The 15,000-nt window shown below is 37.6% G+C and overlaps 1 protein-coding gene across 4 annotated transcripts in view; it reads left to right on the top strand.

Annotated features, from left to right (window-relative positions):
• The window catches only part of LOC144981049 (uncharacterized), a 59,270-nt gene that overhangs the window by 34,003 nt on the left and 10,267 nt on the right, over nucleotides 1-15,000 (top strand). For all 4 annotated transcript variants that reach the window (XM_078929139.1, XM_078929141.1, XM_078929140.1 and 1 more), the window contains exons 6-9: nucleotides 3,090-3,383; nucleotides 8,539-8,606; nucleotides 9,496-9,603; nucleotides 12,859-13,036. In XM_078929139.1, coding sequence (XP_078785265.1) covers nucleotides 3,090-3,383; nucleotides 8,539-8,606; nucleotides 9,496-9,603; nucleotides 12,859-13,036 — 648 coding nt within the window. The remainder of the gene's footprint in view (nucleotides 1-3,089; nucleotides 3,384-8,538; nucleotides 8,607-9,495; nucleotides 9,604-12,858; nucleotides 13,037-15,000) is intronic.

Here is a 15,000-nt window from a genome sequence, read left to right on the forward strand (position 1 = left end):
ACCTGATTCCAACGACACAACACCAAATTGATGCAGTGGGTTACAGATATGAGCATTTATTTATATTATAGCACCTTTTAACGGTTTATTATGTTCACTATGATTCACAAAGCTACATTTTTTCCACATTCAGCGGGGGTAATATATATAGAATGAATTTGACGTCACTCCGGTCTTTGTTATTATTTTTTGTCATCCACGTTTATGAGTAATTCTCACATAACTGTATTATCCAGATTATAAAAGTTCAAAGTTACACATAGTTTTGTGTTTTGGTCCGTTATACTTCCGGAGGATGGCAATGTTGTGAGCTTCTTAGCAAAGCGCATACTATCTATATAGATAGAATGCGCTTGGCCAAGGAGTTCACAACATTGCCATCCGGAAGTATAACGGACCTACACACAAACTCTGTGTAACCATGAACTTTTATAGTCTGGTTAATACAGTTTAGTGAGAACAACTCACAAACGCGGATGGCAAAAACAATAACAAAGGCCTGAGTGACGTCATCTGCATACTATCTATAGCACATTTTAACTGTTCATTATGTTCACTATGCTTCACAATGCTACATTTTCCCACCTTCAGAGGGGGTAATACTATAGAGCCACATTATTGTTTCAAACCGTACCTGATAAACCGCTTGTGGAGCGTCCTTTTTGTGCACTCTTATCCGACACTTATCCGACTGTCGCATAGATAGATACGTCATGTGCCACCGTCAAGTAGTCATGTAAAACAATAAATAAAACGGCTTTTAGAAGACAAAAAATATCAAAATGCTAAACATGGAAGGTTTCCGGATCAAAACTCTTCTTGATATATAGATAGTATGCGCTTGGCTAAAAATATCACACCATTGTCAACCGGAACTGAAACGGACCAACACACAAAACTGTGTGTAACCATGAACGTTTATAGCCAGGTTAATACTTTACGGTTTAGCGAGAATTACTCAAAAAACGCGGATGGCAAAAAACAATAACAAGGACCTGAGTGACGTCAACTTCGGACTATCTATATTATACAGACACGCTTTCTTTCGTTAATGTATATGATAACATGACCATCATTCGTCAATAAAATATTATAAATATAACCGCAATGAGTCATTGATGATGCTATCTCACATACATGTACATAATTAGACAGACCAAATTCAATGTATTACACATTGAGAAGTGCGCCTTACAAGGTAGAGACAGCCATAATATAAGGATAACCGCGGCTATGTATTACACTCGGAAGGTACAGGATTCGAGTCCCGGTCTGAGCGGTGCATAGAAGTTGAGTTCTTGAAAAAAGCTCCTAACTCTTATTCTCTCACCATGCTCAAGTGTAAAATAAGTACCTGGCCTTAAGCAGCGTTTCCTCTTGTCTTTTTTTTTGTCAGAGTACGGCAATGTCTAAGAAATAAAACAAAAAATCAAACGAGTTCAAATTTAATTTATGAACTTTTTTCTTCCATTTATTGTTATTGTTATGGTTAATGTGCTCATGAAATATAAACTGATACATTGATATCTTTTTCAAGGATCAAAGTTCGCATCCTGTCTCAATGACGTTGATAATGCCAATTTGAATTACTGATTAAAAGTTTAAAGAAAAATAAACTTTATCTATAGATAACCGACTTGTGCTCTTAACTTTTTAAGAGTCCCTGGCAAATGGTGTTACAAGGTGCATTCTTCCAGTTCTGTAATCTGCTAAATCAAAAAAAAAAAACAAAAAAAACTGTAGAGTGATGCAGTTTTAAATTTTCAGTGGTCTAATTTATACAACAATACAATGATAGGATTTTGATTAGTTTAATTTATCTTTAAATAAATGTGAATGAAACAATGCCAGACAAAGCAAAAAAAAATTAATAAATTAATAAATGGATAAATAAATAAATAAAAAAGTAAAAATTAAATAAATAAATAAATAAATAAATAAATAAATTAATTAATTAATGGAAAAAATATTTTAAAAATAAATAAATAAATAAAATACAAGAATAATCCCATCCCAGATAATCAGCTTACCCCACCAACTTGGATCGAACCTCAAACCTCTTGATTACCTGTCACTAGTTGATTTTTTTTTTTTTGGAATGGTTTTTATTTCTTGTATTATTCTTTCTGCTTTTTTCTGGCACTGTTTCATACACGTTTATTGAGATCTTTATCTTACACCAGTCTGTACCTGCACCCTCATTTGTCACTTATTCAATTTACGAGGTCTCAAATCACATCTTGATATTAAAAAAGGTAGTAAAAAATGAATAATATAGAGGCTGTAATAAAGTTTTCTCCTATTCTTCTTCTTCTTCCTTCTTCTTCTCCTCCTACTCCCTCTTCTCCTCCCCTCCCCCTCCTTCTCCTCCTCCCCTCCCCTCCTTCTCCTCCTCATCTTCCTCTTCCTTCTCCTCTCCTCATTTTCCTCCCCTCATCTTCTGCTTCCTCCTTCTCCTCCTCCTCCTCATCTTCCTCTTCCTCCTCCTCCTCCTCCTCCCCAACCTCAACATATCATCGTCATCTTTGTCATCATCTTCATTATCGTCACAAAGCGAATATTTTTACTATCTCTACATTATCCTTAAAATATGAGAGAAAATAAAGGCTCATCCCAATTCTTTAAAACCCAATCTTAAACTTAACTAACCCATTGCATAACTTATCTATGTCACCTCCATCAATAATTATTTCAATTATTCCCCCCCCCTCCCCCCACACACCCCTACACCCCCATCCCCCCCCACACCCCTACACCCCATCCCCCCCACACCCCTACACCCCCATCCCCCCATCCCCCCACACCCCTACACCCCCCCCATCCCCCCACCCTACACCCCCATCCCCCCCCCACCCCATCCCCACATCCTACACCCCCCCCCCATTCTCCCCCCTCCTACACCCCTAAACCCCCACCCCACCTCCTACACCCCTACACCCCCATACCACCCCTACACCCCCATCCTCCCCCCCCACACCCCCATCCCCCCACACCCCTACACCCCCATCCCCCCACACCCTTACACCCCCATCCCCCCACACCCCTACACCCCCCCCCCCCCCCCATTCTCCACCCCCCCCCCCTTCCAGCGACAGGTAACAGTTCCAACTACAGTAAAACCAACGAATGCAACGCCTGCGAACGTGACGTGGGTTCTCATCCAAGGCCACCGCGTTGCCGTCAATGCCAGACACCATCACAGGCATATGATGGATAAACACAATATCTCTGAGTTCGACCTCGTTCCAAGCGACAACGAGGGATGTCATCACATCATTACCACTTACATCATCCCTAATTTATTACATCTCATTGCATACTGCCTGGGCTTGTACTACTTCCGGTTGCAAGAAAATGAGCAACTGTATGCATTAATGGAGAAGGTGAGAATCTTTTTTTCTTCTTGTGTCTTTACATCATTACCACCTACATCATCCCCATCTTATCACATCTCATTGCATACTGCCTGGGCTTTTACTACTTCCGGTTGCAGGAAAATGAGCAACTGTATGCATTAATGGAGATGGTGAGAATCTTTTTTTTCTTTTTGTGTCATCACATCATTACCACCTACATCATCCCCATCTTATTACATACATCTCATTGCATACTGCCTGGGCTTGAACTACTTCCGGTTGCAAGAGAATGAGCAACTGTATGCATTGATGGAGAAGGTGAGTATTGTGCGGTTATGTGGTCTAGTGGTATTATGACACTCGCTTTCGGATCGAAAGGCCCTGGGTTCGAGCCTCGCTCGGCGCATAGTTGAACCCTTGAAAAAAAAGGCTCTTTACTCACTTCCTCTCACCGTATTCAGGTGTAAAATGAGTACCTGGCCGTTAACAGCGTTGTCTCTGTCCGAAATAAATGTAATATTCTTATATCTCGTCCTACATGTTAAGTGTTGCTGTTGGCCGGGGACCCCCTTGTAAAACGCTTTGAGCACGTTTAGTGGATATTGCGCTATATAAATGCTCTAGTAAATGCTCTAGAGTGTTTTTTTTTTTTCTTGTACATATTATCGATCTGTGTCATCTACCTCCCATAGTGGGCAGGGAGGCACTTACTGTGTCTTCTATCCCCCTAATGTTTTCCAACATGCTTTCTGTCTTTGTCTTGGAATGAGATTACTTGGTTTTGTCCAGCTGGCCGGATACCCTAGTTGGGAGGGAAACAGTCAAATGTATAGTTAGAGTTTTGGGAGATGATATTATTTTCCTTGTAAATCATCTCTCTGTTATGCACTGTATTGTTTTGTTTACATACACTATATGATTTGTAAACATTTGAGTGTGTCCCTCATAGTAGGGACCTGTGCTTATGCCTGGCTGAGACTTTTAGGTGATCTCAAAGTAATTTGACAGTGTGCTCTTGGAATCATCTTTTTCCTATTTGAACCAATTCCCCTTTGTCTTACCTTTTTTTGGGTGATTCAATTGTAATTCTAGAACTTTTAACTGTTCCATTTTATTCCTTTTTACTGTCGCTAATATGACCTTAATGTGTTGCAAGCGCCGTAAAACCCTTAAACACTTAAACACACTTATGTAATCTACGGCTTAAAAGTCCTATAGCTTAAGACACTTGTGATTATTATTGCGTCGTACCAGTATGGTCGCGGGTTCGAGCCCCCATCGCCGCCGCGAAATTTTAATTCTCTATTGTCTTCAGTCACTTTCCTGCTCACTTCACTTCTTGTGATTGTTAAAGTTACACAATCATTTTTTTCTTGAAATTTTCTATCTGATTTGCCTGGTACTGTTTCACACACACATATATTTTCGGGGCATTTATTTTTCATATATTTACGGATATACATAGTGCTAGGTGTAGATATTAATAGGTCTGGTAACCTAACGCAATGATGGGCTTGATTGAACAGCGTTGTAATGGACGATATGTTGATGTTGGTTTGAGAGCATATTTCCATTACAACAATGAACCTACAACTACTCGAGTCAGCATCATCATCATCATCATCATCATCATCCTCCTCCTCCTCCTTCTTCTTCTTCTCATCATCATCATCATCATCATCATCATCCTTCTTCTTCTTCTCGTCATCATCATCATCATCATCATCATCATCATCATCATCATCATCATCATCATCATCATCCTTCTTCTTCTATTATTATTATTATTATTATTATTATTATTATTATTATTATTATTATTATTATTATTATTATTATTATTATTATTATTATTATTATTATTATTATTATTATTATTATCATTATTATCATCATCATCATCATCATTATTTTTATTATCAATATTAATATTAGTATTAATAATACATGATGAATTAATGAATTAATTATTCATTTATTTATTTTACGCATTTGATTTATGAATTATAAACATCAAAATGGCATTGACGATATCTTAGTTTTAATCAAAGGGAGATAACCATTATTAATTTTTTTTTTACAATCAAATAGTTTACTGAGGTTGTTTCCCTAAACTTGCGCCGGAAGAAACGAATAATGTTGAATCTTAAAGCAATGTCACCCGTTGAAATAAAGAACTGGCTGTAAATGGAATTAAAATTGAATGAAATTGTTTTTTGTTTGTTTTGTTTTTAAAATTCTTTTTAAGCCTCTTCAGTGCTTGGCACGTGTGATCTAGAATGCCTTATCCGTGCCGTGACTTTTGTTTTAACAAGTCAACTGACATAGAGCGGATCCCTCGCTCACAAACGTTCACGATAACCAAGCTATTAAAAAATAAATAGAGCGTTTATATAGGGCAATATCCACTAGACGTGTTCAACGCGCTTTACAAGGGGTTCCTGATCAACAGCAACACATTTAAGACGGGACATGACGCCTGTTAGGCGATATGACATTATTCATTTTTTTTTTGGACAGAGACAAGACGATGCTGTTAACGGCCAGGTACTGATTTTACACCTGAGTACGGTGAGAGAATGTGTAATTAAAGAGCCTTTTTCCAAGGACTCAACTATCCGCCGAGCAAGGCTCGAACCCATAACCTTCCGATCCGAAAGCGAGTGCCATACCTGGGTGGGGTTCCCTACCTCCACAGTGGGCAGGGAGGTACTTACCGTGTCTTCTATCCCCTTATATCTTTTTCCAACTTACTTTCTGTCTTTGTCTCGGTGTGAGATTGCTCGGTTTTGTCTCGACCCTGGCCGAAGTCCTTGACTAGGAGGGAAACAGTCAAATGCATAGTTTTTGTTCTGGGAGATGATATTTTTTTCCTTGTAAATCATCTCTCTGTTATGTGTTATTATATTTGTTATTTTTAATGTATAATGCAAGCATTTGAGTGTATTCCTCTTTGTTGGATTTTGTGCTTGTGTCTGGATGAAACTTATAGGTGATCTCAAACTAAGTGCATTGGTGGTATGCTCTTGGAATCTACATCTGATCCCTATATGTTCCCAGTTCCCCTATGTCTTACTTTTTCTTGGGTGCTTTAATTGTAATTCTAGAACTTTTTACTATCCCATTTTTTTCCTTTTTACTGGCGCTGATATGACCTTAATGTGTTGCAAGCGCCGTAAAACCCTTAAAAACAAACAAACAAACGAGTGCCATACCACAAGACCACGTAGTAGCCGCACAATTCACACGGATCCAGATGGCTCAATTTATAAAAAAAAAATTTAAAAAATTGAGCTTTTATTTAGCGCAATATCCACTAAACGTGCTCAAAGCGCTTTACAAGGGGTCCCTGGTCAACAGCAACATTTAACATGTAAGACGGGACATGACGCCTGTTAGGCGATATGATAATTTTTCGGACAAAGACAACGCTGTTAACGGCCAGGTACTCATTTTACACCTGAGTACGGTGAGAGAATGTGAGTAAAGGGCCTTTTCCAAGGACTCAACTATGCGCCGAGCGCGAGGCTCGAACCCAGGACCTTCCGATCCGAAAGCGAGTGTCATACCACTAGACCACATAGCCGCACAACAAAAGGGCTATCCAATTTTTTTTTCTTCTCATACAACCCTGACTTGTCAATTCAGCAATGATTAGGTAACCTAGCTTCTTAGACCTGACAGAAATATTTTTCGATCGACTTGAGTCACATCTATAGGGTGATGTAAATGGTGCTGCTCGAAGCTCAAAGAAATAAATAACAATGTGAAATTGAATGTAAGCTTCAATTTAATATACAAAAAAAATTAATACAGATCAAATGGACGTTTCGGGTTTCCCCTTTTTCAACAAAGAATGATTGAAACACTACAGACAAATAAGATAATGTGGTAGAGGCGTTGTTAAGATGAATAAACAAAAACGTTGATAGGCAGGAAATAGTATGCTCCTTTGTAAGGAAAGTACATTTCATCTGTTTTTGGATATTAAATTTAAGTTACATTCAATTTCACTTTGTTATTTACATCTATAGAGTTTGAAAGCAATCGCTATTTTTTGTTTAACGTCGGAGAAACAGGATTTTTTAAAAAATGCTGGCTTTAACTTTATGAACCTCTTGGAACTCAAGGACTTTTCTATCTTTTGCTAAATTTTGTTTTTGCATGATTTTGCATTCATGTATTTTTCGTATTTAGGACATTTTTGCAACTAGTCAGAATAGACAATTTTGTAGGTATTTTTTTGACACCTGGATAAACGATTAAGTCTTTTCATAATTGGTATAAATAGCATACGGGTTAAAGCATCACCCCGAGGCATCTGGATAATAGATTCTTACAAAATTTCAACTCGACGAGGACAAAACTCTTAGCTCTCGTGAGTGAGTCAGGAGCATTTATCGAGCCATTATTCCTGTAATTCCTGGGTAGGGTTCCTGACCTCCCATAATGAGCAGGTGTGTCTTCTATCACCTTATAACTGTTTTCCAACATGCTTTCTGTTTTTGTCTTGGAATGAGATTACTTGGTTTTGTCCTGGCCCTGGAACGGATACCCTGGCTAAGAGGGAAACAGTCAAATGTATAGTTAGTTTTGGAAGATGATATTTTTTTCCTTGTAAATCATCTCTCTGTTGTGTGCTGTAATATGTTTTCTTTACATATTATTTATGTTTTGGAATCATTTGAGTGCATCCCTCTTAGTTGGGACCTGTGCTTGTGTCTGGGTGAGACTTTTAGGTGATTTCAAACTAAGTACACTGATAGTCTGCTCTTAGAATCTACATCTTTTCCCTATTTGAACCATTTCCTCTATGTCTTACTTTTCCTCAAGTCCTTTTAATTGTATATCAAGAATGTTTTTTTTCTATCCAATTTTCTTCCTTTTTACTGGTATTGATATGAACTAAATGTGTTGCAAGCGCCATAAAACCCTTAAAAACTAAAAAAAAAAAAAATTCATGTAATTCATTCATAAGATAAAATATTTCTTGGTTTGAATCGATGTATATGGCCTCATTGTTGTAATAGAAATACTCTCAAACCAACACAAAATAATGTCCATTGCAACAAACTTAAAATAAGCCCATTATTGCGTTCGGTTATCAGACTTGCTAATATTGGCACTTCGGTTTGAACAGATAAATGCAATCAAACTAACTTTGTTTTCTCTTCCTCTCTAGGTGTTTTTACAAGCCACCCCTTTTCAAACAAGGACAAATTCACAACACAAAATGATAGTCAGACTCAGGTAAGTAATTGTATAGATATATATATATATATATATGTGTGTGTGTAAAAAATTGAGCTTTTATTTTAGCGCAATATCCACTAAATGTACTCAGAGCGCTTTACAAGGCGACCCTGGCCAACAGCAACGTTTAACATAATTTAGGACAGGACATGACGCCTGTTAGGCGATGTTACAATTTTTTTCGGACAGAGATAACGCTGTTAACGGCCAGGTACTCATTTTACACCTGAGTACGGTGAGAGAATGTGAGTAAAGAGCCTTTTACAAGGACTCAACTATGCGCCGAGCGAAGTTCGAACTCAGGACCTTCTGACCCGAAAGCGAGTGTCATACCACAAGACCACATAGCCGCATTACATCAATAGATACCCTAGCATTTGCTCCTATCTGCTTTTATGTTGCGTAGCAATACAGTCCCTGGGCTCAACACGGCCTAAATTGGATTCAATAGTCCGATGTCGCGTCCGCCCAGCAACGAGCAGCTTGATTCTAAACAAAGAGAATCGGTACTTTTTATTTTTCATGCTGGCTAGAACTTTTTCACATGTCATGTGATCAGAATGTATAAAAGTCAAAATATGATCAGATTTATAATGTTTTTCTCCTCTGGATACACTTTTATGCTCGTCGGAGAAGTATTTCATAAGGGCCTCCGCCATTTCACCGATAGTTCAGAACCAGTTATTACGTTACTATATTATGTCATTACGATAAATAAATAAATAAATAGAAATATAAGGTAATAAATAAATAAATAATTAATTAAATAAATAAATAAATATATTTTTTTAAAACCTTGATTTAACATGACTTAATAACCCTGGTACACTCATAGATAGGGGAATTTAGATAATAATCATTGTGATTTATACCCTTCTATCCTCAGATCTATTTTAGTGATCGGGGCCGTTTGGGTCTTGTTTACAGTCTTCATTCAGTGTGTCTATTTTTGGGCGTTCGATTTCCCAGAGATGCCACTTTATACTCAAATTGGGTGAGTTGGCCAAAATATTAATGGCTATAACACAGCTCAGGTGCTTTGCATAATGGGTTATTTAATAAAATAATCCCTGCTATCCGAGGATGGTATAAAGAAAATTTGCTTTCACGCCATGGAGAGGAGGAGGAGGAGGAGGAGGAGGAGGAGGAGGGGAGGTGGTGGTGGTGGTGGTGGTGAAGGAGAAGGTAACAGAGGAGGTGAAGACAATGAGGTAAAGTAGGAGGAGGAGGAGGAGGAGGAGGAGGAGGAGGAGGAGGAGGAGGAGGGGGTGGTCGTCGTGGTGGTGGTGGTGGTGGTGAAGGAGAAGGTAGCAGAGGAAGTGAAGAAAATGAGGTAGAGTAGGAGGAGGAGGAGGAGGAGGAGGAGGAGGAGGAGGAGGAGGAGGAGGAGGAGGAGGAGGAGAAGAGAAGAAGAAAGAAGAGAAGAAGAAGAAGAAGAAGAAAGAAGAAGAAGAAGAAGAAGAAGGAAGAAGAGAAGAGAAGAAGAAGAAGAAGAAAAGAAAGAAGAAGAGAGAAGAAAGAAGAAGAAGAAGAGAAAGAAGAAGAAGAAGAAGAAGAAGAAGAAGAAGAAGAAGAAGAAGAAGAAGAAGAGAAGAAGAAGAGAGAAGAAGAAGAAGAAAGAAGAAGAAGAAGAAGAAGAAGAAGAAGGAAGAAGAAGAAGAAGAAAGAAGAAGAAGAAGAAGAAGAAGAAGAAGAAGAAGAAGAAGAAGAAGAAGAAGAAGAAGAAGAAGAAGAAGAGAAGAAGAAGAAGAAGAAGGAAGAAGAAGAAGAGAAGAAGAAGAAGAAGAAGAAGAAGAAGAAGAAGAAGAAGAAGAAGAAGAAGAAGAAGAAGAAGAAGAAGAAGAAGAAGAAGAAGAAGAAGAAGAAGAAGAAGAAGAAGAAGAAAGAAGAAGAAGAAGAAGAAGAAGAAGAAGAAGAAGAAGAAGAAGAAGAAGAAGAAGAAGAGAGAAGAAGAAGAAGAAGAAGAAGAAGAAGAAGAAGAAGAAGAAGAGAAAGAAGAAGAGAAGAGAAGAAGAAGAAGAAGAAGAAGAAGAAGAAGAAGAAGAAGAAGAAGAAGAAGAAGAAAGAAGAAGAAGAGAGAAGAAGAAGAAGAAGAGAAGAAGAAGAAGAAGATGAAGAAGAAGAAGAGAAGAAGAAGAGAGGAAGAAGAAGAATGAAGAGAGAAGTAGAGTAGAAGAGTGGAAAAAATGAGAGTGGTGGTGGTGGTGGTGGTGAAAAAATGAGGTAGAGTAGGAGAAAGAGGAGAAATATCAGGAAAAGAATTAGAAGGATTAGGAGGAGGAGAAGGATTTTGGTGAATTTGTTTAAACAATGGCAAAAATAAGTAGAGGTGGGCCTTTGGCCTACCAACCTCCGCTGCACGTCCAACTCGCCTTGAGCATGCATTCACGTAAAATATAAAGATTTTTTTTTAAAAACCTACCTCTGTTTCAAAAACTAGCATCTTTCACCTTTCTAAGAAACATTTTGATTTTTCAGAACTTTAGTTCGTTAAATAATACCGGCCAATCTGACCCGTTGAGTCGAATGAAAACGAAATTTTTGTTGTTTACACGGTTCAAAGGAAATGCCGTAAATAAGCTTTCATGGACTTCCTGTGTTGTTTTTACAGTGTCACGTGACCGTTTTGAGAAATTTGTCGTCTGCTACAAATAATTAGATCGGTAGGGGGTAGATATTTTCGTTGGAGCAGAGAAAAAGTGAGTATTATTTCTTGGACTTGTAGAGAGGCCTAGGGTCCACCAGCAGTCAAGTTTATTGAATAAAAGAAAAAAAGGCATTTTTACTGCACTAATGCACCAAATTGCATACCTATCTATGGACACTTTGTTCCGTATCTTTTTCCCAATAAACTTTTTTAAAAACCTGGGGCCAGGGTTGCTAGTTTGGCCTCCTGGTGGCCAAATTTGAGAAATTTGGCCTTTTCCCAAGCCATTTGGCCTCCCAAAATTTGGTTTGGCCACTTGGCCTCCTGTAACCAACTTTTTGGCTTCCTCTGACTTTCCCCGTTATATCGTTTTACTCTGGTACCGGTAAAACTTATTATTTGGCAATCTAAATATCTAAATGCAACACGTGCTAACGCCACAGATTGCATTTGCTAATGCTTCTATATATACGAATTTTCCTTATCCTATCTAAATTGTTTAACAATCTAAAGAGTTTTCGCGAGGCTAAGGTGGGTTTGGTGGTATTTGGGCTCCTGCCGAGGAATCTGGCCTCTTGCTATAGCTAGTTTGGTCTCTTACTCAAAAATGATCTGGCAACCCTGCCTGGCTAGGCGGTACGTTGATAACAGAAACGATACCCACACGATTTCGCGAGGAATTAATCATGAAAACAATTAGGATATAATTTCAACACAACTTTTGAAATTCATCAAGGATTGTCCATTAACGAATGTTTTTTGATAGAAAACAAATGCATCTTCAAATCTAAACTGCTTTTGACAGTAAGCGGTAAGTTTTTTATTTATTTTTCGGTCCAAACGAATGATTTATTCTGGTATAGAAGCTAAGTATTGGTAACACCGGCCCACCTCTCTAACATTCAGCTCCTTGAGTGATATTGTAAAAGGTTTGAACACCCGCGAATATTTGTTGTGTTTAAAATATTTTAAAAAAATGAAACACTTTGGGTTATTGAGTTCATTCAGTTAACAATGTCAGAAACCAAACAAAACAAAACAAAAATAAAAATCCCTTAAATTACAAAACAAACAAAGAAAGCAAAGTAACACACAGCATCCTTGATTGAATTTGTCCTTTATTCCTATTATTATACTTCAGTCAAAGATACCTGTGCCGAGCAGTCATAATACATATTACAAAGAGGAAATGGCGAGACATTTTTTTTTTTTTTTGAATTTTGACAAATTAAATATTCTATCTCAAACGTTTCTTTTGATATTTTGATTCTTCTCTCGATAGTATGCGCTTGGCTAAGAAGCTCATAACATTGCCTTCCGGAAGTATAACGGACCAACACACAAAACTGTGTGTATCCATGAACGTTTATAGTCGGGTTAATACTGTTCAGTGAGCATTACTCATAAACGCGGATGGCAAAAAAAAAAACATTAACAAAGATCTGAGTGACGCCATCTTCGAACTATCTATTGAAGCTAATACAATATTCATTTGCATTGTTGTTCAATCCTTCTACGAAATAAAAAAGATCCACATTCAAATCACATAACCTTCACGCCTTTTTTGGTTTTAAGCCTTTTCCATTTGGTCTCTGTCCCTAGTCAATGCGGCTACTGGATCATGCTGATCATGGAGCTGATCGGAAGGACAGTGTTCAACTCCGTCATCCTGGCCATCGTTATGAATTACATCACGCAGTGCGAGATGATCAAATTCTACGTCAGAGGATTGACCACTAGACTTCTGGAAAAGTCCACAGATCTTAAAGCAGCCATGAAGGTCAGCACAGATGTAAAAAAAGAAATTGAACATTTACTTGACCTATAATTGACGAATGCTTTCGAAAAAATAAAAAGAGGAATGAATAAATAAATAAATAAATACATCAATAAATTAATGCATAAATAAAAAAATAGATAAACAAATAAATAGATAAATAAATAAATAAATAGATGAATAAATAAATAAATAGATCACTAAATAAATAAACAACTAAATAGAAACATAAATAAATAAATTCCTTTAAAAAATTTTATAGGGTTTTCCAATGGGAGGAGAGCAATAATCGTTTTTAAAAAAACAAAAAAAAAAACAAACTCCTATAGGATCTGTTGATGATACGACACAGTGTCAGCTTACTATAAAATGATAGGTTTTTCCAATGGGAGGAGAGGAATAATAGTTTTAAAAAATAAAACAAAAAAACAAACTCCTATAGGATCTGTTGATGATACGACACAGTGTCAGCTTACTATAAAATGATAGGTTTTTCCAATGGGAGGAGAGGAATAATAGTTTTTATAACTCCTATACGACACAGTGTCAGCTTACTAATAAATGATAGGGTTTTCCAATGGGAGTAGAGCAGTGACTTCTTATATAGGAGGACGAGTCGCCGACGAAATTTTACGTTCTACGGGGCCGGCCTACGGGGCCGGACAACCATCGGGACAAATATATACAGTGCAATATGTTATCTTTGGTTGTATTTATCTATCAATTTGTATGTCTGTATGTCTCTATATATCTATCTATCTATGTATTTATCTATCTATGTATTTATCTATCTATGTATCTATCTATCTATGTATCTATCTATCTATCTATCTATCTATCTATCTATCTATCTATCTATCTATCTATTTATGTCTCTACATTTTTTTCATTATTATTTTCTCTTTATCTTCAACTCCCACTTCTCCACCTCCCTCTCCGCCTCTTCCTCCTTATTCTTCTTTTCATCCATCTTTAGATGTTACCGATTCCGGAATTGATAAATGAGAGAGAGAGAGAGAGAGAGAGAGAGAGAGAGAAGGAAACACACACACATACACATACACAGAGGGAGAGAGAGAGAGAGATAAGGAAACACACAGAGATAGATAGAGAGAGAGAGAGAGAGAGAGAGAAAGAGAGAGAGAGAGATAGAAAGAGAGCGCGAGAGATAGGGGTGGTTTTAGTCCCAGGGCCTGATCGTTGTTGGGACAGGTATATGGTACTACATCTCTCTCTCTCTCTCTCTCTCTCTCTCTCTCTCCATCATCCGCTTTTCTATCCATCTATCTATCTATCTATCTATCTATCTATCTATCTATCTATCTATCTATCTATCTATCTATCTATCTATCTATCTATCTATCTATCTATCTACCTGTCTATGAATCTATATTTCTCTTTCTGTTTCACCTTTTCATCAATTCACCCATCTTTTCCTTCATACATACATCCATCCATCTACCTACCGACAAAATCAATCGATCTGCCTTCATATCTATGTTTAAATTTATTATGTATCTATCTATTCATCCACACAATTCATTTGTTTTCTTATTCCTCTCTTTATTGTTCTCATCCACAACAATATCTTCATAGCTCTCTCTCTCTCTCTCTCTCTCTCTCTCTCTCTCTCTCTTTGATAGTATTTCGTACGTGTATTCTCCGTCATATCAAATCAAATAATCCTCTCTCTCTCTCTCTCTCTCTCTCTCAGTCTCTCTCTCTCTCTCACTCACTCTCGACCTCCCTCCATGCTTTTCCCCGTCTATTTTTCTCACAATAAAATGGGAGAGACAGACAGGCACACACACACACACACACACACACACACATAGAGAGAGAGAGAGAGAGAGAGAGAGAGAGAGAGAGAGAGGAACCAACATAGACTGCGGACAGAGAGATAGGTAGAGAACAAAAACTAAGTCTGAAAAATGCCATTACTGACGTTCAGTTTCCAGACACCAGCT

This window comes from Berghia stephanieae, chromosome 10 (genome assembly GCF_034508935.2).
Source record: "Berghia stephanieae isolate SIO BIC M18660-M18661 chromosome 10, UCSD_Bste_1.3, whole genome shotgun sequence".
Taxonomy (NCBI): Eukaryota; Metazoa; Mollusca; class Gastropoda; order Nudibranchia; family Aeolidiidae; genus Berghia; species Berghia stephanieae.